Source organism: Macaca thibetana, chromosome 14 (assembly GCF_024542745.1).
Source record: "Macaca thibetana thibetana isolate TM-01 chromosome 14, ASM2454274v1, whole genome shotgun sequence".
Classification (NCBI taxonomy): domain Eukaryota; kingdom Metazoa; phylum Chordata; class Mammalia; order Primates; family Cercopithecidae; genus Macaca; species Macaca thibetana.
Window position 1 is genome coordinate 103,867,995 of NC_065591.1, and position 27,169 is coordinate 103,895,163.

Below are 27,169 nucleotides of genomic sequence, written 5' to 3' on the forward strand. Positions count from 1 at the left end.
CGGGAGGCTGAGGCAGGAGAATGGCGTAAACCCGGGAGGCGGAGCTTGCAGTGAGCTGAGATCCGGCCACTGCACTCCAGCCTGGGCGACAGAGCCAGACTCCCTCTCAAAAAAAAAAAAAAAAAATCAGGAAATGTGAGTCGTCTTTGTTCTTTTTTCTCAAGATTGTTTTGTCTGAGTCCCTTGCAATTCTAAATGAATTTTAGGATTAACTTGTAAATTTCTGCATTGAAGCCAGTTAACATTTTGATAAGGATTGATTGGATGTGTCTGCTGATCAATTTGGCAAGTGTTGCCATCCGAAGAATACTGTCTTTTCATCCGTGAACATGTAGATGCCCCTGTATTTAGTTGAGTGTTCTTCAGTCTCTTTTAACAATTTTTTTATAGTTTTTCAGAGTGTAAGTTTTGCACTCTAAATTTGCATTTGTTAAACTTATTCCTAGGTATTTTATTCTTTTTAATATTACTCTAAGTGGAATTGTTTTCTAAATTTCATTTTCAGATTTTTCATTGCTACTATATAAAGGTATGATTGTTTTTTTTTTTAAGACTAGTCAGCTATTCTAGTGAGAAGTGGGGAAAGAGTAGAAAAGGAGTTATATGTATAACTGACTCTGAGCAATCAATCGAGATAACAATTGATTTTTCTATATTGATCTTTCTTTTTGTATGCCTGCTGGAATGGGATCTATATTGACCTTGTATCCTGCAAACTTGCTGAAGTTCTTACAGTTTTTTAGTGTATTTCTTAGGATTTTCTGTAAACAAGATAATGTTATCTGCAAATAGAGATAATTGTACTTTTTCCGTTTTGACCTGTATGCCTTTTATTTCTTTTCTTGCCTAATTACTCTGGCTGGCACCTCTAGCCAATGTTGAATAGATGTAGCAGAAGTGGACATCTCGTCTTGTTCTTGATCTTTGGGAGAATAAGTCTTTGATCATTAAATAGTTGTGAGGTTTCCCTAGATCAGGTTGAGCAATCCTTCCGGTTCCTAGTTAGTAAGAGTGTTTTGATCATGAAAAGGGGTATTGAATTTTATCAAATGCGAATTTTATCAAATGCTTTTTCTGTGTCTGTTGAGATGGTTATGTGTTTTTTGTCCTGTATTCTATTAGGACATTATTACGTTAATTGATTTTCAGATGTTAATGGAAATTTGCATTTTTGGGATAAATCACATTTGATCATGGTGAATGATCCTTTTTATATATTGCTGGATTTTATTTGCTAGCGTTTTGCTGAAGATTTTTACATCTATATTCGTAAGAGATTATTGTAGTTTTTTTGTTTTTTTTTTTTTTCTTCTAATGTCATCTTTGGTTTTGGTATCAGGCTAATACCGGTCTTATAGAATGTGTGGGGAAGTGTTTCTTGCTCTTCTTTGATTTTTCTTTAAAAGAATTTGTGAGGAATTGATATTAATTCTTGTTTAATGTTTGGTAGAATACTGATGAAGCCATTTGGGTCTAAGCTTTTCTATGTGGGTAGTTTTTAAATTACCAGTTCAATCTCTTCGTTAGTTATAGGTCTGTTCGGAGTTTTTGTTTCTCTTTGGTTCAGTTTTGGTAGCTTATGTCTGTATGGTCGTTCATAGTATTCCCTATAATTCTTTTTACTTCTGTAAGGTAGATAGTAATGTCCCCTATTTCACTCCTAATTTTAGGAATTCTGGTCTTCTCTCCTCTTCTTGGTCAGTCTAACTAAACATTTATCATTGTGGTTGTCATTTGGTTGATCTTTTCAAAGAACCAAATTTTGTTATTGTTGTGATGAATGAAAATTATGACATAATATGCCATAACTTATGGGATATGCTAAAGCAGTACTTACCAGAAAACAGCTGTAAGAGTCTGCATTTAAAAAGATGAAAAAAAAAAAATAAATAAAAATAAAAAAATAAAAAAAAAAATAAAAAGATGAAGGAACCAATGTTTGGTTTCATTTGTTTCTTTCTACCTCAGGGTATTTGTATATTCATTCTCTTTCTCCTCCTCCTCCTTTTCTCAAGATTATACAGTTTTACTCTTTGGTGAGAGAATTTAGAAACTACAGTTGTCCGGGGAGGGAGAACATTAGGAAAAATAGCTAATGCATGTGAGGCCTAATACCTAGGTGATGGGTTGACAGGTACAACAAACCACCATGGCACATGTTTACCTATATAATAAACTTGTATATCCTGCACATGTACCCTGAAACTTAAAATTTAAAAAAAAAAAAGGAAACTACAGTTGTTCTTGTCTTTCCAGATTTTAGAAGGGAGAAGCAAAATTTCTGTCAATGACTTCATCATAAAAGCTTCAGCTTTGGCATGTTTAAAAGTTCCCGAAGCAAATTCTTCTTGGATGGACACAGTTATAAGACAGTAAGTATAACTGGGGACGATATATATCCATCACTAGTTTTCTTATTTAATATGTGAATAGGAGTTGAGGGGATAAGGATAAATGGAATACAGAGAGGCAGATCGCTTACATAGGTCAAACAACTTGAAAACAACACAAAAATATTTATGAGATACTGCTTTTTACTTTTTTTCCTTTCTGGCTCCAATTTTCAACCTTGTTTTTGTTGTTGTTGTTTTTTATTTATTTTTTAAAGAGACAGGGTCTTGCTCTGTTGTCCAGGCTGGTCTTGAACTCTTGGGGTCAAGCAGTTCTACAGCCTTGGCCTCCCAAAGTTCTGGGATTTCAGGTGTGAGCCACTGTGCCCAGCCTGAGATACTGCTGGATTTAGCTTGTAAAGGCTATAGATTCTTTGTATGAGTTCAGCAAAGGGAGATTAGTGAACAAATACGTGTAATTAAGTTGATAATGACTGTCACAAAGTAGGGTTAAATAGATGATTTTCATTCACCCATGAGTTCTCCTGAGCTTCAGGGGCAAAATTAAAACGAGTACTTGTTAATATTATGATGGTATAGAGTAGTATGGTACTCATTGTGTCTCTTTTATCTCATTTAATTCTCATGACCACCTTATGATATAAGTGCTTTCACTTCCATCTCTAGATGAAGAAACTGAGGCTCAGTGAGTTAAGTAACTTGCCCGAGTTAATAAGTTAGTGTTAGGACTGTGATTAGAGCTAAGATTCTGACTCCTAAGCCTATTCGTTTTCTAATGTGTAGATGCTTTTATGTTATTCTTATTCTGAAAGGAAACAAACAAACTTTTTTCCTTTGTACTCTACTGTCACACAGTCACAGCACCAATTCTGTGACCAGATGAGTAGAGGCAGGGGTGGGGAGGGTTTCCCCACACACCAGCCAAGCAGTGAATTCTGCAATGAGTTCCTCTAATTCAATTAAATTCAATTTTGGTGCTGTCTACCTGTAGATAGTGTCAGATCCCAAAGATTGAGGGCTCAGTCCTACAAGACTGCCCTCACTTCAGATGCCAGTCAAAAGTGTAGGCCACTCATACTTGTAACTGACTGGCTGCAAACTGGTTCCTGTGACCTCTTTCTTGGGTTTGATTAACTTGCTAGGACAATTCACAGAATTTGGGGAAACACTTATGTTTATTATAAAGGATATTGCAAAGGATACGGGTGAACACCAGATGAAGAGATGGCTAGGGCGAGGTATGAGGTGGGGTGGTGCAGAGCTTCCGTATCCTCTCTGGGCATACCACCCTTCCAGTACTTCCACAGTTCAGCAACTGGAAGCTCATTAAATCTTGTTGAAGAGTCTTGATAGTGGGGGCTGGGGAGAAAAAGGAAAGGGGAAAAAAAAGTCTTTGTAGAGCTTGATCTCCAGGATCTCCAGCCTACATCTCCCTCCCCTGTCCCTTAGGTCAGTAGGTAGAGCTAAAAGTTCCAACTCTCTAATCCTCTAGTCATTTTGACCCTTCTAGTGACTGGCCCCGTCCCGAGGTTACGCAGGGATCCTGCCGTAAATATCCACAATGGAGCTTATTATATAAGGGGCTCGTTATAAATAACAAAAGATACTCCTATCACTCAGGAAATTCCAGTTTTAGGGTCTCTATGACAGGAACTGGCAACATGGGAACAAAGACCCAAGTATATATTATACCACACTTACTAATATTTATTCATATTTTAGGGCTGGGCTCACACCTATAGTCTCAGCACTTTGAGAGGCCGAGGCGGGTGGATCACTTGAGGTCAGGAGTTCAAGACCAGTCTGGCCAACATGATGAAACCCTGTCTCTAGTAAAAATACGAAAATTAGCTGGGTCCCGTGGTGGTGCATGCCTGTAATCTCAGCTACTTGGGAAACTGAGGCAGGAGAATTGCTTGAACCCAGGAAGCAGAGGTTGCAGTGAGCTGAGATTGTGCCATTGCAGTCCAGTCTGGGTGATAAGAGCAAAACTCTACCTCAAAAAAAAAATTTTTTTAAATATTAAATTTAGGTTGGAATACTGTTCCCTTAATAAGAGGTCAGTTCCCAGGAGGCAAACACAACGGTTTTTTTTTTTTTTTGGGGGGGGGGGAGACAGAGTCTCTCTCTGTCACCTAGGCTAGAGTGCAGTAGCACGATCTTGGCTCACTGCAACCTCCGCCTCCCGGGTTCAAGCAATTCTCCTACCTCAGCCTCCTGAGTAGCTGGGATTACAGGTATGAGCCACCACTCCCAGGCAATTTTTTTGTATTTTTAGTAGAGATGGGGTTTCACCATATTGGCCAGGCTGTTCTTGAATTCCTGACCTTGTGATCTGCCACCTTGGCCTCCCAAAGTGCTGGGATCACAGGCGTGAGCTACCACGCCTGGCCCTTAAACACAACTTTTAAACTATTGTTTATTCTGGTATTTATTTACCTGCAGATTTCCAAATATTTTTCTGTTGCCTTTTATGAGTTTTTCATTTATTTTATTGACTGACTTCCTGTTAAAGAACATTAATATTTAGCTTTAGCTGCAGTCTTGGGACTAGAGAGAAAAGGTAGCTTTGTTATGCCCTTCCTACATACACACACATAACATCATCCTCCCAAATTGATTATAGCACAAATAATCCATATTTGGGGCTGGGCAAGGTGGCTCCCACCTGTAATCCCAGCACTTTGGGAGGCCAAGGCAGGTGGATCACCTGAGGTCAGGAGTTTGAAATCAGCCTGGCCAACATGGCGAAACCCTGTCTCTGCTAAAAATACAAAAAAAAACAAAACAAAACAAAAAAAAGAAAACCTTAGCCAGGTGTGGTGGTGCACGTCTGTAGTCCCAGCTAATCGGGAAGATGAGGCAGGAGAATTGCTCAAACCTGGGAGGTGGAGGTTGCAGTGAGCCAGGATCGCGCCGCTGCACTCCAGCCTGAGTGAGAGTGAGACTGCATTTCAAAAAATAACAAATAAATATAAATCTATATTTGGTTAACCTTTTTTTTTTTTTTGAGACGGAGTCTTGCTCTGTTCCCCAGGGTGGAGTGCAGTGGCGCGATCTCAGCTCACTGCAAGCTTCGCCTCCTGGGTTCATGCTATTCTCCTGCCTCAGCCTCCCGAGTAGCTGGGACTACAGGTGCCTGCCACCTTGCCCGGCTAATTTTTTTTTGTATTTTTAGTAGAGACCAGGTTTCACCGTGTTAGCCAGGATGGTCTCGATCTCCTGACCTTGTGATCCGCCCGCCTCGGCCTCCCAAAGTGCTGGGATTACAGGCTTGAGCCACTGCGCCCGGCCTGGTTAATCTTTTTAGAGTATGTGTGTGTCCAGTGTTAATATTTGTATGCCTATGAAAATAATTTGTATGACTAAGACATGTATTATACCATGAATGCTAACCTAATTGATTTTAGTAATTGCTTTAGGGAAGGCTAGTTTTCTATGTACATGTCAATTCTTTCTGAAACTCCACAAGCTAGGAGGGGAGTTTCAGAAACCATTAAACCATTTCTTAATCTGATCAAACCTATTGGGTAAACTCTTGGTTCTAACTTTTCCTTGGTCATTCTTCTCCTGGAGAACATCTGGGCATATAATATTCTTTATAAACTGTATAGTTTTCTAGGGCTACCATTATTAATGACCACAAAATTGATGGATTAAAACAAATTTATTCTCTCACAGTTCTGGAAACAAGTCTGAAATCAGGGTTTCAGCAGGGGCAGTGCATTCCCTCCAAAGACTATAGAGAAGAATCCTTCCTTGCCTTTTCCAGTTCTGGTGTTTCTAGGCATTTAGTGGTTTGTGATTGCATAACTCCAGTCTCTTCTTCCATCTTTACATGGCTTTCTCCTCTGTGTCTGTATTTTCTCTCCTCTTAAGAGGACTGTTGGCATTGGATTTAGGGTCACTCAGATAATACAGGATGATCTTATCTCAGGATCCTAATTATACCTCCAGAGACCTTTTTCCAAATAAGGTCACACTGATAGATTCCAGGGATTAGGACAAAGACTTATCTTTTGGAGGGCCACCATTCAGCCCACTAAACAGACTTTAAATTAGTCTTCCTGTTTTCAGCATTATTCATATTACTGACTCACGGAGAGTTTTCTGGAGCCTGGCAGAAATAGCTTGCTTAAGGCATTGACAGTCTTCAGTAATTCATTCAAGGCCTATTTTTAACTATTGTACCTCTCTAAACCCCTCTTCTTGTGCCATTCTGAGTTAGCCACTGTTACTGAACATACCTTTCAGTTATCTCCTTTTAGGATGCTGTTTGGGCTTTCCTGTTCCTTGCTTTTAGATGCATTCCTTTTCCATGCTATGGCCACCATGATGATTGTCACAGCAGCAAACATTCAAGGAATTTATATTCCTTAAATATAAATACAGGATACTTAAAATCTAGATAGAGGCAGGTTTGTTTTGTTTTTTTTTTTAAAATATTCCTTTAATTCCCCTCTGTGCCAGCATATAGACACTTTTTTTTTTTTTTTTTTTTTTTTTTTTTTTTTCCCTGAGGTGGAGTCTTACTCTGTTGCCAGGCTGGAGTACAGGGATGCTATCTTGGCTCACTGCAACCTCCGCCTCCCAGGTTCGAGCGATTCTCCTGCCTCAGCCTCCTGAGTAGCTGGGATTATAGGCACATGCCACCATACCCAGCTAATTCTTGTATTTTTAATAGAGATGGGATTTCACCGTGTTGGCCAGGATGGTCTCAATCTCTTGACCTCGTGACCTGCCTGCCTCAGCCTCCCAAAGTGCTGGGATTTTGGCATGAGCCACTGTGCCTGGCTGCATGTTGACACTTTTTAACACTTTAATTTGCCATCTTACATATCATAAAATGTACCTGCTCTAAGTGTACAATTTCTTGATTTTTGTTGAAGGTACGGAATTATGCAGTCTTTACCACAATCTTATTTTAGAAATTTCTATCACCCCCAGAAGATCACTCATGCTTATTTATAGTAAATTCTTATTTTCACCTTCAGCCCCTGGGCAATCTGTTCTAGTGCTTGAATCTATAGATTTGTATTTTCTAGACCTTTTATAGAAATGGAATCATAGGCCGGGCGCAGTGGCTCATGCCTGTAATCCCAGCACTTTGAGAGACCGTGGTGGGTGGATCATGAGGTCAGGAGATCAAGACCAGCCTGGCTAATACAGTGAAACCCCATCTCTACTAAAAACACAAAAATTAGGTGTGGTGGCAGGCGCCTATAGCTACTGGGGAGGCTGAGGCAGGAGAATGGCATGAACCCAGGAGGTGGAGCTTACAGTGAGCCGAGATCCTGCCACTGCACTCCAGCCTGGGTGACAGAGTGAGACTCCGTCTCAAAAAAAAGAAATGGAATAATAAAATATGTGGTCTTTTGCATTTGCTTTCTTTCACTTAGCAAAATGTTTCTGAGACTCATCTGTGTTGTAGCATGTATCTGTAGTTTATTCTTTTTTCTTGCTGAATAGTGTTTAATCGTATTCAGTGTACCTCTTTATCATTCACCAGTTGATTAACATTTGTTTTCCAGTTTTTTGCTATTATGAATGATGCTACTATGAATATTTACATACAATTATTTGTGTGGACATGTGTTTTTATTTTTCTTCAGTAGATTCCTAGGAATGGAATATCTGAGTCATAGGGTAAAAGTATGTTTAATTTTTAGGGAAACTTGTACATTATTTTTCAAAGCAGTTACACCGTTTTACCTTCCCACCAATAGTGGATAAATGTTCCAGTTTCTTTATGTCTTCATCAATACTTGTTACTGTGTGGGTGTGAAGTGAGAGCCATCTACTTGTGAGATCTCGCTTTATTGCACTTTGATTTATTGAGCTTTTTTATAAATTGAAGGCTTGTGGCAATCCTCTGTCAAGCAAGTTGATGGCACCATGTTTCCAACAGCATGTGTTCACTTCCTGTCTCTGTGTCACATTTTGGCAATTCCTAGAGTATTTTAAACTTTATTATTCTATCTGTTATGGTGACCTGTGATCAAGGATCTTTGATGTTACCATTGTAATTGTTTCGATGCCCCATGAACCATGCCTATATAAGATGGCAAACTTCATTGATAAATTTTGCATGTGTTCTGACTGGTTGATAGAATTATCAACCAGCTGTTCCTCTGTCTCTCTCCCTCTCCTTGGGCCTCCCTATTCCCTGAGACACAATAAAACTGAAATCAGGCCAATTAGTAACTCTACAGTGGCCTCTGAGTGTTTGAGTGAAAGGAAGACTTTCATGTCTCTTACTTTAAAAGCTAGAAATGATTCAGCTCAATGAGTAAGGCATGTCAAAAGCCAAGATAGGTTGAAAGCTAGGCTTCTTGTGCCAAACAGCCAACTTGAGAATACAAAGAAAAAGTTCTTGAAGGAAATGAAAAGTACTATCCTGGTGAACACATGAATAACAAGAAAGTGAAACAGCCTTGTTGCTGATATGGAGAAAGTTTTGAGTGGTCTAGATAAAAGATTAAACCAGGTACAGCATTGCCTTAGGCCAAAGCATTCAGAGCAAGGCCCTAACTCTCTTCAATTCTTTGAAGGCCAATAGAGGTGAGGAAGCTGCATAACAGAAGTTTGAGGCTAGCAGAGGTTGGTTCATGAGGTTGAAGGAAAGGAGGCCATAATAACATAAAAGTACAGGGTAAAGTACAAATTATTCAGAAGATATAGCTAAGATAATTGATGAAACAGCTTTATATTGGAAGAAGATGCCATCCAGGACTTTCATAGCTAGAGAGGAAAAGTCCATACCTTGCTCTAGAGCTTCAAAGGACAGGTTGATTCTGTTAGCAGGTAATACAGCTGGTGACTTCAAGTTGAGGCCAGTGCTCATTTACCATTCTGAAAATCCTAGGGCCCTTAAGAATTATTCTAAATCTGCTCTGCCTATGCTATATATGGAACAACAAAGCCTGATGACAGTTTACAGCATGGTCTGCTAAATATTTTAAGCCCACTGTTGAGGCCTACTGCTCAGAAAAAAGGATGCCTTTCAAAATTTATGCTTGTAGACAATGCACTTGCCCATCCAAGAGCTCTGATGGACATGTACAAGATTGAAGTTCTCTTTTCTTTTTTTTTTTTTTTTTTTTTTTTTTTTGAGATGCAGTCTCACTCTGTCATCCAGGCTGGACTGCAGTGGCACGATCTCTGCTCACTGCAACCTCGGCCTCCCGGGTTCAAGCAGTTCTCCTGCGTCAGCCTCCCGAGTAGCTGGAATTACAGGTGCCTGCCACCAGGCCCAGCTGTATTTTTAGTAGAGACTGGATCTCACTATGTTGGCCAGGCTGGTCTCGAACTCCTGACCTCAGGTGATCTGCCTGCCTCAGCCTCCCAAAGTTGTGGGATTGTGTGAGCCACCACGCCCAGCCTAGATTGAGGTTATTTTCATGCCTGCTAACACAGCATCCATGCTGTAGCCCATGGATCAAAGAGTAATTTTGACTTTTGAGTCTTATTGTTTAAGAAATTTATTTGGCCGGGTGCGGTGGCTCACGCCTGTAATCCCAGCACTTTGGGAGGCCGAGACAGGTGGATCACGAGGTCAGGAGATTGAGACCATCCTGGCTAACACGGTGAAACCCTTTCTCTACTAAAAATACAAAAAAATTAGCCGGGTGTAGGGGCAGGTGCCTGTAGTCCCAGCTACTTGGGAGGCTGAGGCAGGAGAATGGCATGAACCCGGGAGGCGGAGCTTGCAGTGAGCCGAGATCACACCACCGCACTCCAGCCTGGGCGACTGAGCAAGACTCTGTCTCAGGAAAAAAAAAAAAAAAAAGAAATTTATTTTAGGGCTATAGTTGCCATACATAGTGATTCCTCTGATGGATCTGAGCAAAGTAAATTGAAAACCTTCTGAAAGTGATCCATCATTAACAGCAGTTTGGAAGAAGCTGATTCCAGCCCTCGTCGGTAACTTTGAGATGTTCAAAGACTTTTTAGTAAAGGAATTAACTGCAGATATTGGTAGAAATAGCAAGATAACTAGAATTAGAAGTGGAGCCTGAAGATGGGAATGAATTGCTGCAATCTCATGATAAAACTTGAATGGATGAGTAGCTGCTTCTTATGGAGAGGAAAAGAAAGTGGTTTCTTGAACTAGAATCTACTCCTGGTAAAGAAGCTGTGAACATTGTTGAAATTACAACAGAGGATTTAGAGTATCCTATGAATTTAGTTGAAAAAGCAACTGCAGGATTTGAGAGCACTGACTCTAGTTTTGAAAGAAATTCCATGGTTAAAATGCTGTCAAACAGCACTGCATGCTACAGAGAAATCTTCTGTGAAAAGAAGAGTCAATCAGTGGGACAAACTTCATTGTTATCTTAAAGAGACTGCTACAGCCACTCAGTCTTCAGCAACCATAATCCTCATCAGTCGGCAGCCATCAACATCAAGGCAGGATCTTCTACCAGCAAAAAAATTACAATTAGCTAAAAGTTCAGGTGATTTTTAGCATATTTTAGCAATAACGTAGTTTTAAATTAAGGTATATACATTGGTTTTTTTGTTAGTCATAATGCTATTGCACTCCTAGTAGACAACAGTGTAGTGTTAAGCATAACTTTCATATGTACTAGGAAATCAGAAAATTCATGTGACTCGCTTTATTGCAGTATTATTTTGGTGTTCTGGAACTGAACCTGCAATATCAAGATATTTCTATACTTAGATGAAGGGATTGAGATTGTCTGTTAATTCTAACCAAACACCATTCATTTATTTGTTCATATACTCATTCAGCATTTTTTTAACATGTACTCTTTACTGGATTCAGTGGTAAACAATATAGGGAACACTATCCTTACTGTCTCAAAGGGAGGATGACGGAACAAGCAATATTGTAATAATTTAATCAAGAAAGCAGTATTTGCTGTGTGATACCTTGGCTAGAGTCCTGTGGTAATTAATGAGTCATACACTGTATTTTTATTAGAGCAGGTCCCTGTGTTTTTTTGCAAGTGACAAAATCCTTCTCCAGCCAACTTAGGCAAATTGGGGGATTTGGTACCCATTGATCTTTTTGGAGCTTGTGCCTAGAGGGAGCTGGAGTTCTTTGGAGGCCGAGCTGTGCCTTTGTGTGAAGCCTTAACTTTTTCTCGATTACAGAACAGTAGCAGGGGCCCTTACGCAGACCCCAAGGAGACCATGGATAAAATCCATCAGCTTGTGAACTTCAGTTGGGGCGGGGCTGGGGGGGAATCACCTTTTTTTTTTTTTTTTTTTAAACTAACCTCTACTAACATTTAGCATTTCCTCCTTTTATAAATGTAGAGAACAGATCAAATGTTAACAGTACTTGTGTCTGGTGACCAGTAAAAATCAGTTATTTTCATATCTCATTGTAGTTGTATATGTCTCAAACTGTTATTTTGTTCATGCCTGCTTCAAAGTGATTGCCATTATTAGACCTGCAACAAGATCTTATTATTGAGTGAATACAGAAGCACATTTGTCATAATTTTGTTTTTTGAACAGTTTGATAACTGAATTTCAGTATAGTTTCTCTCTTTTTTAAAGTAATTTGAGTATTTTCAGTGTTAAAAAGGTATTCTGAGATAAGATCCAGATGCATAGGGGCACCTGCTGTAGAAAAGGTTGGAACTCCGTACTTGATGACAATACAAGATCTGATTTTGTGTTAAAAAAAAAAAAAAAAAAAAAAGATTGGGAACCCTTACTTTTACGTACTTCTGAGGTACCACCACCCATGTATCCTGAGCACTCCTTTTTCATGCTACAATGCAGTTCTTTCCCTCCACTCTTACTTTCATCTGCTCAAACTACCTGTAGAGACTCAACTCCAGCCAATGTACTTCCACTCAAAATCCAAGGAGTTTTGATTGGTGGCATTCATGTGTGGGTCAAGGCAGATGGCAGGGGATGTTAGATGATATGTGTGAAACCAAGCTACTGCTGCTGACACATTTCTCTTTTATTTTTTCTTGGTGGGTGGTGGGGTCAGGGGCAGGGGCAGTATTGGGGGATGGAGTCTCGCTCTGTTGCCCAGGCTGGAGTGCAGTGGCACAATCTCAGCTCACTGCAACCTCCGCCTCCCAGGTTCAAGCGGTTCTCCTGCCTCATCCTCCTGAGTAGCTGGGACTACAGGTGTGCACCACCAATACCTTTTGTATTTTTAGTAGAGACAGAGTTTCGCCATGCTGGCCAGGCTGGTCTCAAATTCTTGACTTCAAGTGATCCGCCCACCTCAGCCTCCCAAAGTGCTGGGATTACAGGCGTGAGCCACCGTTCCCAGCTCTCTCTTTCATTTTTAATAACTACAAGTCAAGGAGAGGGCATAGCAAAATTTAAAAATTAGGATAGACATCATCTTTGGCTGAACAATAACACACACATTGGTTCAAAAAATTTTTGAAGTAAATATAAGTATTCTTGCTTAACCTGGCACATAGGCTCTTAATAAACAGTTTTTGATTACATTTATTTTTCTTTTTAAACAGAAATCATGTTGTTGATGTCAGTGTTGCAGTCAGTACTCCTGCAGGACTCATCACACCTATTGTGTTTAATGCACATATAAAAGGACTGGAAACCATTGCCAATGATGTTGTTTCTTTAGCAGCCAAAGCAAGAGAGGGTAAACTACAGCCACACGAATTCCAGGTAAGGTGTTGATTATTGCTTTCTAATTATGTTATTTTTAAGGTTTGCATAATGCATGTATTGCATTTTTCACCTTTTGATTCTGCCATATAATTCTTTTTTTTTTTTTTTTTTTTTTGAAACAGAGTCTCACTCTTGTCACCCAGGCTGGAGTGCAATGGCGCAATATTGGCTCACTGCAACCTCTGCCTCCCAGGTTCAAGCAATTCTCCTGCCTCTGCTTCCTGAGTAGCTGGTATTATAGGCACATGCCACCACGCCTGGCTAATTTTTTTATTTTTATTTTTTTTGTATTTTTAGTAGAGACGGGGTTTCACTATGTTGGCCAGGCTGGTCTCAAACGCCTGACCTCAAATGATCGCCTGCCTCACCCTCTCAAAGTGCTGGGATTACACGTGTGAGCCACTGTGTCTGGCCTGCCACGTAATCTTTTTTTTTTTTTTTTTTTTTTTTTTTTTTTTGAGGCGGAGTCTCACTCTGTCGCCAGGTTGGAGTACAGTGGCACAATCTCAGCTCACTGCAACCTCCATCTCCCAGATTAAGGTGATTCTCCTGCCTCAGCCTCCTGAGTAGCTGGGACTACAGGCCCGCCACCACGCCTGGCTAATTTTTTTTATTTTTAGTAGAGACGGCATTTCACCATGTTGGCCAGGATGGTCTCGATCTCTTGACCTCATGAGCCACCGCACCTAGCCTTGCCATGTAATTCTTATTTACACACGGCTCTGAAAATAAAGAAAAATTGAATCACATATCCAAAAGAAGATACTATCTGAAAATAAGACATTTTCCAGCTGACATTTTTGTTCATATTGTAATGGTTGTATATCTTCAGTAATATGTATTCCATTCAGGCCTTTCTTAAGACCTTGCACCTTTTTAGCTTAAGGTCTTTTCACAGAACATTTGTCAAGTTTTCTGATTTATGTTGACAAACAATATTATTTTTAATATTATTTCCTCTAGGGTGGCACTTTTACGATCTCCAATTTAGGAATGTTTGGAATTAAGAATTTCTCTGCTATTATTAACCCACCTCAAGCATGTATTTTGGCAATTGGTGCTTCAGAGGATAAACTGGTTCCAGCAGATAATGAGAAAGGGTAAGTGCCGAAATAGAGGGGAAGTCATAAGCTAATTTTTATTACTATATACACTTGTCCTGTGGTATCCTCAGGGGATTGGCTCCAGGAACCCCTTTGAATATTGTAATCCACAATGCTCAAGTCCCGATATATGATATAGTATTTGCATATAACCTATACACATTCTTCTGTATACTTTAATCTCGACTTATAATAATACAGTACCTAAACAGCGCTTCATTCACATGGATCCAGTGTAGTACCCAGTGTGCAGCAAATTCCAAGTTATGCTTATGGACATTTGTGGAATTGTTTACTTTCTCACTCTGTCACCCAGGCGGAAGTGCAGTGGTGCCATCTCAGCTCACTGCAATCTCCGCCTCCCGGGTTCAAACAGTTCTCCTGCCTCAGCCCCCGTGTAGCTGGGATTACAGGTGTGTACTACCACACTCAGCTAATTTTTGTATTTTTAGTAGACATGTTGTTTCACCATGTTCGCCAGGCTGGTCTTGATCTTCTGACCTCAAGTGATCTGCTCACCTCAGCCTTCCAAAGTGCTGGGATTACAGGAATGAGCCACTGTGCCTGGCCAGAGTCTCAGTTTTATATATAGTTATTGGCACGGTATATTGCATCTTCAAATAAAATTATATATATGATAAAATTCTTCAAGGCAGCAACTTTTCTTTACTAAATGCAGTTAGTTCTATTTGAGATGGAAAGCCTTATTCTAGGTGAGGAGTCAGCACATTTTTTTTTTTTTTTTTTTAGTCATATAGTAAGTATTTTAGGCTTTCTGGGACATATGGCCAGTGTTGCAAATACTCTGCCATTGTAATATGAAAGGAGGCATAAACAAGACATAAATGAATTGCAGTAAACCTTTAATCAATAAAAATAGGCAGAGGGCAGGATTTGGCCCATTGCCCACTCCTACTCCAGGTATCTGGTCTGTTTCTTCAAGCTGTTAATTTGAGCTAAAGGTATAGGAGACTGGAAGAGTAGATAGGAAATATTACCTGGTTGGGATTATAGGGTAGGAGTGAGCATTTGGGTGGTTATTGGCTGAAATGCAGTCTTTTATTTCAGAATATCTAAAATGTTTTTCTTTTTCTAGGTTTGATGTGGCTAGCATGATGTCTGTTACACTCAGTTGTGATCACCGGGTGGTGGATGGAGCAGTTGGAGCCCAGTGGCTTGCTGAGTTTAGAAAGTACCTTGAAAAACCTATCACCATGTTGTTGTAACTAACTCAAGAATTTCTAAACTCTCCCAGGTCACAGTGATTCATTCTTATCAAGATATTTATGTTATTAAACAGGTGGTTCTTTTTATTTTAACCAGTTATTTTTATTATTGAGTCTGTCCAGATAAGCTATTTATAATGGGCATTACTGAATTTTTAAAATGCCGATTACACCCAAATATTGTTCACATTTAATAATCCGACACCAGATTTTTAGCTCTGTACTCCTAATTAAGGGACATGTGGCCTTGCCTAGCCCTCTGGTGATAAGTACTTCCACTAGGAAATGTAGAATAGGTAGAACCTAAAGAAAGGGACATAAAGGTAACCCGGATGGAACCTTGAAATTCTGAAATTTAATCACCTAAAATGTTCTCCTTAGATGTGAGAGAAGGAGAAATCAGGAAAATTAATTCTCGTGGGGGAAGGGCTTGAATGGAAGCTTTACTTTAGAATTTAACCCTGGTTTGAAATTTTCCATTACATGATCTTGGTTTACCATCGATGGGAAGGGTAGAAAACTTCAAGGAAAATAAGTGAAATTTTCAAAGTCAACATTTTCTTAGACCTTTTCAGCTGATTGTTTATTTTTCTATGAATCCCTATACATGGTTGTTTCCCCTCCTCTTGAGATAATCTAAATATAAACCAGCTACTTGATATAAATGAGAATTTGTGTGGATATTTATTTAAACAAATGTGTAATTTTGAGTACAGAATTCAACAGTTACCTCCAAAAGAGAAACATTCTTAATAGAATTTAACAGAAGTTGTGAAACTAAAATTTTCCAAGATTAACTGGTAGTTCATTGTAAATGAACCTAATGAACAGAATTTATTACTTCACTGTGGAAAATACTATCAAATAACTGAGGAATAGATATGGAATAAGTGTACATATGTAAAATATGGTTACTAGTTAGATATGTGCCAAAGTTCATTTATCCCAAATCCTGTCTGAAAAGAAGAGGAGGGGTACATTAGTAAACATTTTGGAGTGCTTAAAAATGCCAAAAACAAAATGGTAGTTTCTACTTGGATAAAGTAAAAAAGTTAAATGTGTGTAAAAGAGTGTTCTGTGTCCCTCTACTCCAGCATCGTCCCATGTAAAATAAGAAAGCCCTAAAATACTGTTGGAGAGAAAAAATTAACTAGGTTGCTACCTTATTAGCCTAAGTACTTTTATCCATTTTGTTAGATTTTGCCTGCCTTTTGGAGGGAAGGAGGGAGGCGATATTCTGGATTATAAAAATGAATTGGGAACATTATCACAATTCTAGACTTTCTATTAATATTTATGTGTTTTAATAAATGTTTGAAATTATTTATGACTACTTAAAATGAATCTGACCAGTGCTTCTTGTATATGTAATATGTGGAGTTAGCCCCTGAAATTTGCTTTAAGTGTTTCAGTGTTGAATCTGTTTCTAAATATTCATTATTACATGGTGCACAAGTGACACTCCATATATTCCACACAGACTTTTACCTTGCTGTATTATTATGAAAACAATACATTAATCTGATTTTTCAGTAATTAGTAATTTTAGGTTGAAAATTATCCAAAAGAAACAAGTTTATCACAAGGGACCATCATCAATATGATCCAAATCTGGTTCAAACATTCAAAACTTCAAAGAGAATTCATCTTTTGCTAATGCTTGTGGTTCTGTTGTTCCCTTGAAAAAATAAAAATAAAAATTAGTTGCCTTCTAATAAACATTGTTGAGTTAAAAATTAATCTGAGCTATAATCTAAATCTGAATTCAGTCTCTTACCGGAACTGAAAGAAAAAAGTTTTAATAAGAAATAGTGTTTTTGGTTCATATGTGATTATTTAAAAATTAAAGTATAAATCTTCAATATGTCTGGTTTAAGTTTTGATCTGTTGGTAATTATTTTCACATTTAAATTATTTAGATCTAGGGACAGCCACGTATGTATAAGCTCGCAATACAGATAAATTTTGAGTTTATGTAATTGGTAAAATATGGACTGCATTTAGGAGAATATAATCTAACACTTTAAGCTCAAAGAGTTCCTGAAGCACCCCATGTTGGGGTGTGAAACTTATTACCAAGATGGAAAGTGTGGTCTGGTTGTGTTAGGTGATTTATTCCCAATTCTGAAGGTTGTGATTGTGAAGTTAGGGTATCCCAAGGCATGATCTAGAAAGGAGTAAACAAGTACGTTAGAGAGATAGGAGGAATGTTCATCATGTGTAATGCACAAGTCCTGGAATACATGGGGAAATCATCATCACTACTGATAAGTGATCTACAATGAATTCTGTAGAAAAATCTGGTCTCCAAATTTCTTTTTTTTTTTGAGATGGAGTTTCGCTCTGTCGCCCAGGCTGGAGTCCAGTGGTGCGGTATCAGTGCACTGCAACCTCTGCCTCCTGGGTTCAAGCAGTTCTTCTGCCTCACCCTCCCGAGTAGCTGATATTACAGGCGCGTGCCACCACACCCAGCTAATTTTTTGTATTTTTAGTAGAGATGGGGTTTCACCATGTTAGCCAGGATGGTCTCTATCTCCTGACCTTTTGATCTGCCCACCTTGGCCTCCCAAAGTGTTGGGATTACAGGTGTGAGCCACCGTGCCCAGCCTCCAAGTTTTGAATTTTGAGAAAAAGAAATCTTAGTAAGATTCCAATTTAAACCAGTCCATAGTTCATTATTAGTTAATGCCTTTCCTGGGCCCTATTTTGTTTTTTGTAGGGAGGGGAAGGTAGAGCTGTTTTTATTAATATAAAATGAGTGAGAATATTTTGGAAAATAACTAGAATGTAAATTTTACCACTTTAAGTATATTAGGTCTTGATGTGCATTTTAATGAGTATACAAACACAGATACTGATGTAAGTAGCTTCTAAGTACTGAGTGCAAGGGTAGAGATTCACTTCTATGTGGTTAGGAATTTTTAGGAAATACATTTTGGTAGTGATTTTGTAGGAGGAAAGATAAGGTGAGACTCACGTTTTTTTGAGGGTTGAGAATAGGTTTGTTAATTTTAGGACATGATACAGTTCCAGAAATTTTTCAGGAGATAAATTATCCTGTTGCTAGTAGAATTTAAATCCAGGCCAGGCCTTCAAAAAGGAGATTTGAGGCAAGGGGGAAAAAAACCCCAAAAATCCAGACCAGGCTTAAGAAAATTATATTTGCTTTTAGGCCAGACCCAGTGGCTCACTTCTGTAATCTCAGCACTTTCGGAGGCCGAGGTGGGCAGATCACTTGAGGTCAGGAGTTTGAGACCAGCCTGGCCAACATGGTGAGACCTAGTCTCTACTAAAAATACAAAAATTTAGCCGGGCATGGTGGCAAGCACCTGTAATCCCAGCTACTGGGGAGGTTGAGGCAGGAGAATCACTTGAAACCTGGGGTGGGGCAGTGGTAGGGGGCAGAGGTTGCAGTGAGCCAAGATCGCGCCACTGCACTCCAGCCTGGGTGACAGAGCGAGACTGTCAAAAAAAAAAAAAAGTTTGTATTTGCTTTTAAATGTCATGTATCAGTTATTTGTTATACAGCATTAGTTTCTATAGTTAAAAAGTTTTAAAATTAGTAAGAACTTTAGCCTGTATGTTGAACTAGAAACTTTATTACAAGGATAATTAAAGGAAACTTGTATCTAGAAAAGATAATTAAGGGATGTGTAAAGTCTGTATATAGCTTACTTGGTGTATAAATTGGATAGTTGGTACCTTTGTATTTCAGAGCTTAGAAGAGATGAATGATAGTTGAAAGTACATCACTTTTGTACTTCTGATCATTTCTTTAGGAGAAAAGCACTTGTCGCAATGTCAACTACTTTTTTTGTTCAAATACGAGATACATTTTGCATGCTGGGCGCAATGGCTCACGCCTGTAATCTCAGCACTTTGGGAGGCCAGGGAGGGTGGATCACCTGAGGTCAGGAGTTCGAAACCAGCCTGGCCAACATGGAGAAACCCTGTCTCTACTAAGTATACAAAAATTAGCTAGGGGAGGTGGCAGGCGCCTGTAATCCCAGCTACTCTGGAGGCTGAGGCAGGAGAATCGCTTGAACCCAGGAGGTGGAGGTTTCAGTGAGCAGAGATTGTACCACTGCATTCCAGCCTGGGCAACAGCAAGACTCCATCTCAAAAAAAAATATATATATATATTTTGTTTGCTGTTACTATGTCATTGTATCCAATCTATCGACAAGTCTGTATCTGATACTAAAATGTCTGGCTGGGTAGCTGGGTCTCCTGGCAGAGTTGTTTAACTGAAGTACAGAGGTTAGGGACTGGGTGCGGTAGCTCACATCTGTAATGCCAGCACTTTGCGAGGCTGAGGCAGATGGATCACTTGAGGTCAGGGGTTTGAGACCAGCCTGGCCAACATGGTGAAACCCTTTCTCTACTAAAAATGCAAAAACTAGCCAGGCGTGGTGGCACATGCCTGTGGTCCCAGCTACTAAGGAGGCTGAGATAGGATCGCTTGAACCTGGGAGGCGAAGGTTGCAGTGAGTTGAGATTGTGCCACTGTACCCCAGCCTGGGCAACGTAGCGAGACTCAGTCTCAATTAGTACAGAGGTTAAATAGGCTTGAATATTATATTTGGCCCTGTATTTTTATTATTGGAGGAGACTCACTGATACAACCCACCCTGGTAAAAAAAACTTCTTGCACAGTCTGGAATTTTTTCCTGATATAAAAATTTACTAGAGACTTTTTCAAGCAGTAAACCAAGAGTTCTCACTTGTTACTTGGAAACAATTAGAATTTCCCCAAATGATAAGTTACTTAAGATATTTTTAAAACAGGCGTGTCATGGCAATAGTTTTTAATAGTTTCTGGTTGATGTTTATTTGAGAAGAAGAAGTGAATTTAAAAATATAAGACATGGCCAGGTGTGGTGTCTCCTGCCTGTAATCCCAGCACTTCTTTGGGAGGCCGAGGCAGGTGGATCACCTGAGGTCAGGAGTTGGAGACCAACCTAGTCAACAGGGTGAAACCCTGTCTCTACTAAAAATACAAAAAAATAGCCGGGTGTGGTAGTGCGTGCCTGTAATCCCAGCTACTCGGGAGGCTGAGGCAGGAGAATCGCTTGAGCTCGGGAGGTGGAGGTTGCAGTGAGCTGAGATCGTGCCATTGCACTCCAGCCTGGGCAACAAGAGCGAAACGCTGTCTCAAAAAAGTATATGTATATATAATCATAACAACTGAAGAGAAAATCTCAGTCAAAATGAACTTAGAAAATAATGGAATTAGTGTTTAAGATAAACTACTACCGCTTTAGCCATAACGAAGGTCCTTTAATTCACATGACTTTAGCACTGAAAACCAAAACATGATGCTCTTCTTTTACACCAAAGGCATTGTGATGATTAGCGTGGAGTTTTCTTTGATAAATTTTGCTGTAGTCATTTCAGTATCAATAGGTTTTGGAAGATTCAGATGTAATCTGTACTTCTCAGATACTTCAATCAATAAATCATCCTAAGAATAATAAACCAAGAGATTTATTTCCTGCTTAAAATTTGCGATACTAACTTATTGTTCCCAGTTATTCACTCCTTTCCCATAAGAAGATCCCATTTGTTGCCATGTGACTAGGAATGAGCAAAAAATTACTGTTGTAAATCCCTTAGATTTTAAGGTGGTTACTGCTGCTCACTACATCACATGTTAACTGATACAGCACCATAGTAGAGTGTTGCCATCCGAAATTATGTGGGCTGACCAGCAAACAGCAAGGAAACTTACTGGAGCCTGGAAAGGTAGTGATCCATGTTTCATAATGATGAAGGCTTTAGTGAAACTAGCACAGTAATTTGGATGACAAATACTCTGTGCCTAGTTGATCTGTGGCTTTAGATGAAGAAGTGGGAAAATAGATGGTTGGTAACATGTTGGTTCTGTTCACTACATTTAACAGGATATTACAAGAAAGATAAGCTTAGAATGGACCATGTTGCAAGTTGAATTAAAAGGGTGGCTTAAAGTGCAATGGCTCACACCTGTAATCCCAGCACTTTGGGAGGCCGAGGGCGGGTGGATCACTTGAGGCCAGGAGTTCAAGACCAACCTGGGCAAAATGGCAAAACCCTGTCTCTACTAAAAATACAAAAATTAGCCAGGCTTGGTGGCACGTGCCTGTAATCCCAGCTACTCAGGAGGCTGAGTCAGGAGAATCACTTTAACCTGGGAGGCAGAGGTTGCCTAACAGTAAGGTGAGATGGTGCCACTACACTCCAGCCTGGGCAATAGAGACTCTGTCTCAAAAAAAAAAAAAAAAAAAATTAAAAGAGATTTTATAGAGCCCCAAAATTCTAAGACTCAGTGACTGAAAAGTAGAACTAATTTTTATTTTCAGCCAGTAAGGGATAAAATTGAGAAATTATTTCTATCAACCAAGACTGATTAAGGCAATATAGAGGCAAAGATTAAACCTTTATGCTTTATTAAAACCTCTGATTTTTTTTTTTTTTTGGAGACGGAGTCTCGCTCTGTTGCCCAGGCTGGAGTGCAGTGGCTTGGTCTCGGCTCACTGCAACTTCTGCCTCCTGGGTTCAAGCAATTCTCCTGCCTCAGCCTCCCGAATAGCTGGGACTACAGGTGCCCACCACCACGCCCGGCTAATTTTTTTTGTATTTTAGTAGAGACAGAGTTTCACCATGTTGCCCAGGCTGGTCTCGAACCCCTGAGCTCAGGCAATCTGCCCCCATTGGCCTCCCAAAGTGCTAGGATTACAGGCGTAAGTCACCATGCCTGGCTGAAACCTCTGAATGTATTAAGGTGAACTTCAGTAAATCCTTACATTTGGCTAAAATAACAGCAATTAAGTCTAAAGAGACAGGTAAGTCTTAGAAATACGGGCAATGTCTAAAAAGGAATCATGGGTATCACTGACTGGAATCCAAATGCTACCAGCTTGGACTAAAAGAAACTGACTTCAAAATTTAAAACAATCCTTTGAGCCCCAAGATACCAGGAGCAGAAACCAGGCTGAAAAGGCTACTTAGCATCTGAGAATGGCACATTCTCCAATACTCTTCAGATGTGGCCAAGGTGGATAGTGGGAAAGGGGGAAAAAAAAAAAGAAAACATCCTCCTGAAGACTGAAGAAAGGTCGTGGAAAACAATGGAACTGGGGAGCTAGGTAATTACAGAACTTTCTCAAGGTACCTTAAGTAAGAACATCCTCTTACCTCCAGAAAAGGAGCCCTCACAATGCCTGCCTACTAGGATTTCAGAATTGCTGTGCACCAGTAACTTCAGTGTGCCTCTTATTTTTCCCATTTCTGAATTGAGATGGTTAATTATGGTTATCTTCTCCCCATTCCACATTTCATGATGGATGGGACTGAGGGAGCACATAACTTTTCTTTACATGTCTTAGTCCATGGCTCAAGAGGAAGAGAATGCAAAATTCTGTCCTTTGGAGTCTGATACTGGGATTAGAGGTGTTTTCCTTCCAGAAAGAAGCAAATATTTGCAACCGAGAGTGTAGACTGGTAGATTGTAGGACTGACTCTATTTGCTCTTCTGTAAGAGGATAGTATATTCCTGCCATATGACTTCCTGTGACTGTGAGAATACAATTCTCAGTCCTACTGATGTAGAATTGGCCTTGTGACTTATTTTGGCCAATGGAGCATGAGTAGAAGTGATACCATGAAGTGTCATGTCTGAGTAGAAGTATTACCATCCATTGCATGGTTTGATCATTTCTATTTTCCCTTTGCCGAGATGTGAATGGCACATCTCAAATGGGAATTGCTCCTTCACCGGGTAATCTGAGCAAATCATTGTAAGCCCCTAAAATTATGCAGTTTATTACTATGGCATAATATAATGAATGCTGGCTGATACAAATTTACAGTATTATCTATTCAACTTACCTCAGAAACACTAAGGTCACAGAGAGAGACAGAATTAATACCAGGTAATTCAACTTTCAACTCAGTTTTCAGAGGTTTCTCATTGTGATCATGCACAATTTTTAGTTCATAGGCTGGTATCTTTATTTCCACCTGGATTTCAGTACTGGAAATCTCTTCTATCAGACACACTGCTTTGCCTGAAACTTGGTCTTTTCGGAGTAACAGCTGAGGAAAATGATCTGGATTGCTCATAGTACTGCTTCGTATCTGTCCAAGAGTTAGTTCTTTATGAAAAAAAGGGTGGAGGGGAGATAAAAAAATAAATCCACAACATAAAATACTATGAGCTGTAATATATGTGGTGTTAGTAGAGATGGTAGATAAAGCTGCAGTTAAATTAGTTTGGGAATCTTAAGCCAAAAGAATCTTAAACTAAATAATTTGATTGCAAATTTTTCAGGATTTAAAAATCAAGGATATGATATTTCTAATATCTAATATTTACATTTTTCTATCTTAAGTTTCTCACCTTTTAAAATAGAGATTTCTAGTTTTCAAAATGTATACAAGGATGCAAAAAAAATCTTAAAGCAGTTTAATTTTCCATTTACAATCATCAACTTACCCCGTCTCATTTTTTCTCTTAAATCTATGGAATCAGTTTGGATTCCCATCAGATTTTGTTTCATTCTTTGAATGCTTCCCTTTATTCTAAATTTGGTAATATGGTAAGAGTGTGAAAGGGTGAACTGGAATTGCTCCTCAATGCATTTCATGGCCATCTGAATTAACTGATTTTTTTCCACTTGGTTCTTTTCTGCTGCCTGAAGAACATCAGGATTGTAGGCAACATCAATGACCGTGTAAGCATCTGTGTGTGTAAATGAAAGGGTATGAAATGAAGATAAATTGTTGCACTAATGATACTGTCAGGCAATATATTAAACCATATTCCTGATAAAGCTAGAGAATATTCCTGTATTTTTCAGAGGTAATCACAGTAGTGCTACAGCAATTATGACATTTCCTGGCACTTTTACATGGATTAAAACCGCATCTTATTACAAAAGTTAAACTATTAAATTTGCATAAAGGTACACTAATTGTAATTCTGTTATCACCAAATAAAGAATTTTACTTGAAATGCTCTCAACCAAGTAAAATCTTGTCCATTCCTAATAAAATTTGTACAATGTGCTTTCTCTCCCTTAATTATTTGTACCTGATGTCTCAGTTGTATCTTCTGGTTTGCCAACAGTTAGAGGTACTGGATGAGTGGCTGATTGGGGAGCTGGGATCCTTGTCCACTGACACAGGTTGATAAAAAGTATTTTTTCTTTTGGTTTCTGGAAAGCAAATAATTTTGCACATCTCAAAACCTAGTTTAAAACCATTTAAGGCCAGGCATGGTGGCTCATGCCTGTAATCCCAGCACTTTGTGGGGGCCGAGGTGCCTGGATCACCTGAGGTCAGGAATTTGAGACCAGCCTGGCCAACGTGGTGAAACCCCATTTCTACTAAAAATACAAAAGTCCGCCAGGTGTGGTGGCAGATACCTGTAATCCCAGCTACTCAGGAGGCTGAGGCAGGAGAATCGCTTGAACCCAGGAAGCAGAGATTGCAGTGAGCCAGGATTGTGCCATTGCACTGCAGCCTAGGTATTAAAATTGTGTTTGATTATACTGTTGTTACTTGATTTCCCCAAGGTTGCTGGCTTTTAATCAGGAAACCAGACCAGGGTGGTGGCTCACGTATGTTACCCTAGTACTTTGAGAGGCTGAGGTAGGAGGGTCGCTTGAGGCCTAGGAGTTCGAGACTAGCCTGGGAAACATAGGGAGATCCTGTCTCTACAAAAATAATTTAAAAATTAGCCAGGTGTGGTGGTGCCCACCTGTGATCCCAGCTACTTGGGAGGCTGAGGTGGAAGGATCGTTTGGGCTGCAATGAACTGTGATTGTGAGCTGTGATTGTGCCACTGCACTCCAGCTTCAGCGACAGCAAAACCCTATCTCAAAAAAAAAAAAAAAAAAGTCCGCTGGGCGCGGTGGCTCATGCCTATAATCACAGCACTTTGGGAGGCTGAGGCGGGTAGATCACCTGAGGTCAGGAGTTCAAGACCAGCCTGGCCAACATGGTGAAACCCTGTCTTTACTAATAATACAAAAATTAGCCAGGCATGGTAGTGCACACCTGTAATCCCAGCTACTTGGGAGGCTGAGGCAGGAGAATCGCTTGAACCCAGGAGGCGGAGGTTGCAGTGAGCCAAGACCATGCCATTGCACTCCAGCCTGGGTGACAGAGCAAAACTCTGTCTCAAAAAAAAAAAAAAAAAAAAGCAATGCCTAAGTGCAAAGTATTCTGTGGTTACTCTGGGATCATTTTATTCAAGACCTCCCCATCCCTGGCACCAACTCGACATACCAGAATCCTGGTCTGTAGACAAAGCTGTGGTTGTGGGTCAGCACAGAGCTGTTTCCCTTCTTTCAGCTGCTGTTGAATAAACTTCTCATAGCCCTCAGGGTCACTTTCAGCTAGATCATCTAGGAGGTTCCAAAATTGAGTAACTTGGGTGAGCAGACCCTTTGAGGATGTCTCCATGACTGATGAGTGGTGAATAATTTTCTTAAGCCTGTGGAAAGACATGACTTTGGGAAGAAAACTGTCTGTGTAATTTTTTTTTTTTTTTTTTTTTTTTTTTTTGAGACGGAGTCCCGCTCTGTCGCCCAGGCTGGAGTGCAGTGGCCGGATCTCAGCTCACTGCAAGCTCCGCTTCCCGGGTTTATGCCATTCTCCTGCCTCAGCCTCCCAAGTAGCTGGGACTACAGGCGCCCACCACCTCGCCCGGCTAGTTTTTTGTATTTTTCAGTAGAGACGGGGTTTCCCCGTGTTAGCCAGGATGGTCTGGATCTCCTGACCTTGTGATCCGCCCGTCTCGGCCTCCCAAAGTGCTGGGATTACAGGCTTGAGCCACCACGCCCGGCCCTGTGTAATTGTTGATTCATTTCTGCTTTGGCGAGGCGGAATGGGCCAGGAATTGTTTTGGTGAAGTTAGGACTTAGCATTTGTGTCTAAAAGATTGTGGATCAGCAGCACCACTTTATGTTTTCCTTATTCTTTAATTATCTAGTACCTCTTCCTAAATTCTCACATTGTCCTCTCAGATAAGACTTTACTTCTACTTGGACCCTGACAAGTCAGAGCAATCATTTTAAATCTGGGTTTCCTGATCTTCTTGTTCCAACACCTCACTGACTGGTGGCTCCCCAGTTCTGAAATTGCCAGAGGTGTGTATGGGGTGAGGGCCACATGAGACTTCCTTAATCCTCATTATAGTTTAGTAATTCAAAGCATGGACTTGCGAGCCAGAATGCCTAGATTCCGGTCTTAGTTCTATCTCTCACTAGCTGTATGACCTTGAGCAATTAATGTGTGTGTGTGTGTGTGTGTATATATATATATACACATACACATACATATACATATATATATATATTCCTCTTACTCTGTTCAAAATGAAGACGATAATACCTATATTATCATAGGGTTATTGCGAGGATTAAGGAAGCTAATAGAGAGGCTGGGACACTTCTCTACGTCTTCAGATAACTCTCCTTAGCCTCTTCTCCCATTGGAGAGGTGTCCCACAGCATCTTTAGAACGAGGCAAAAAGGTTTAGATTCTTCAACTACTGTGTAAGGGTTACGCTAAATGGGAAGCTTAACTAACGGGTAATCATTCCATAGGTCTGCAAACCCACCTCTTCTCTGTTCTAACGGGTAGTCATTCTATAGGCTGGCAAACCCACCTCTTCTCTCAGCTCCTTGACAAACCGCGACGCCTGTTACCAGGGTAACCAGCCTGGGTACAACATCTAATTGGGTCCGGGGAGTTTCAGGCAGAAAAGTCTCCTCATATCTAGTTCCGGAATGTCCCCCTTCTGGTACCAGGCTTGCTTTTCAGTTGGGCCCGATCCACTTCTCTTCCAGGAAAGCGCCCGCCT

General features: G+C 40.0%; 3 protein-coding genes across 6 annotated transcripts in view; 2 read left to right on the top strand and 1 right to left on the bottom strand.

The window, feature by feature from the left end:
• Window positions 1–17,037, top strand: part of DLAT (dihydrolipoamide S-acetyltransferase) — a 40,964-nt gene extending 23,927 nt beyond the window's left edge. For all 3 annotated transcript variants that reach the window (XM_050757711.1, XM_050757713.1, XM_050757714.1), the window contains exons 11-14: window positions 2,257–2,372; window positions 12,824–12,986; window positions 13,953–14,089; window positions 15,189–17,037. In XM_050757711.1, coding sequence (XP_050613668.1) covers window positions 2,257–2,372; window positions 12,824–12,986; window positions 13,953–14,089; window positions 15,189–15,318 — 546 coding nt within the window. In that variant the 3' untranslated portion in view covers window positions 15,319–17,037. The remainder of the gene's footprint in view (window positions 1–2,256; window positions 2,373–12,823; window positions 12,987–13,952; window positions 14,090–15,188) is intronic.
• Window positions 11,550–27,169, top strand: part of PTS (6-pyruvoyltetrahydropterin synthase) — a 166,517-nt gene continuing 150,897 nt past the window's right edge. The window contains exon 1 of the mRNA XM_050757766.1: window positions 11,550–11,553. The gene's annotated coding sequence lies outside the window, so the exon portion shown is untranslated. The remainder of the gene's footprint in view (window positions 11,554–27,169) is intronic.
• On the bottom strand, window positions 16,020–27,110 carry PIH1D2 (PIH1 domain containing 2). Of its 2 annotated transcripts, XR_007719304.1 has the most exons (7): window positions 26,927–27,025; window positions 25,591–25,798; window positions 24,392–24,515; window positions 23,795–24,040; window positions 23,188–23,453; window positions 20,575–20,782; window positions 16,020–16,996 (listed from the first exon to the last, which is right to left on the bottom strand). XR_007719304.1 is itself a non-coding variant. In XM_050757732.1 (6 exons), exons 2-6 carry the CDS (start codon window positions 25,765–25,767, stop codon window positions 20,648–20,650), a joined length of 948 nt encoding a protein of 315 aa, XP_050613689.1. In that variant the 5' UTR covers window positions 25,768–25,798; window positions 26,975–27,110; the 3' UTR covers window positions 20,582–20,647. The 2 variants fall into 2 exon arrangements, 1 of the variants encoding a protein (XP_050613689.1); XM_050757732.1 differs by lacking the exon at window positions 16,020–16,996 and having other exon boundaries at window positions 20,582–20,782; window positions 26,975–27,110.

Coding starts and splice junctions, on each gene's coding strand:
- PIH1D2 (XM_050757732.1), bottom strand. CDS start 25,767: ATGGAGACATCCTCAAAGGGTCTGCTCACCCAAGTTACTCAATTTTGG. Junction 24,041..24,391: donor AGATACAACTGAGACATCAG/GTACAAATAATT, acceptor TTACACACACAG/ATGCTTACACGGTCATTGAT. Junction 23,454..23,794: donor AAGAGAAAAAATGAGACGGG/GTAAGTTGATGA, acceptor TTTTTCATAAAG/AACTAACTCTTGGACAGATA.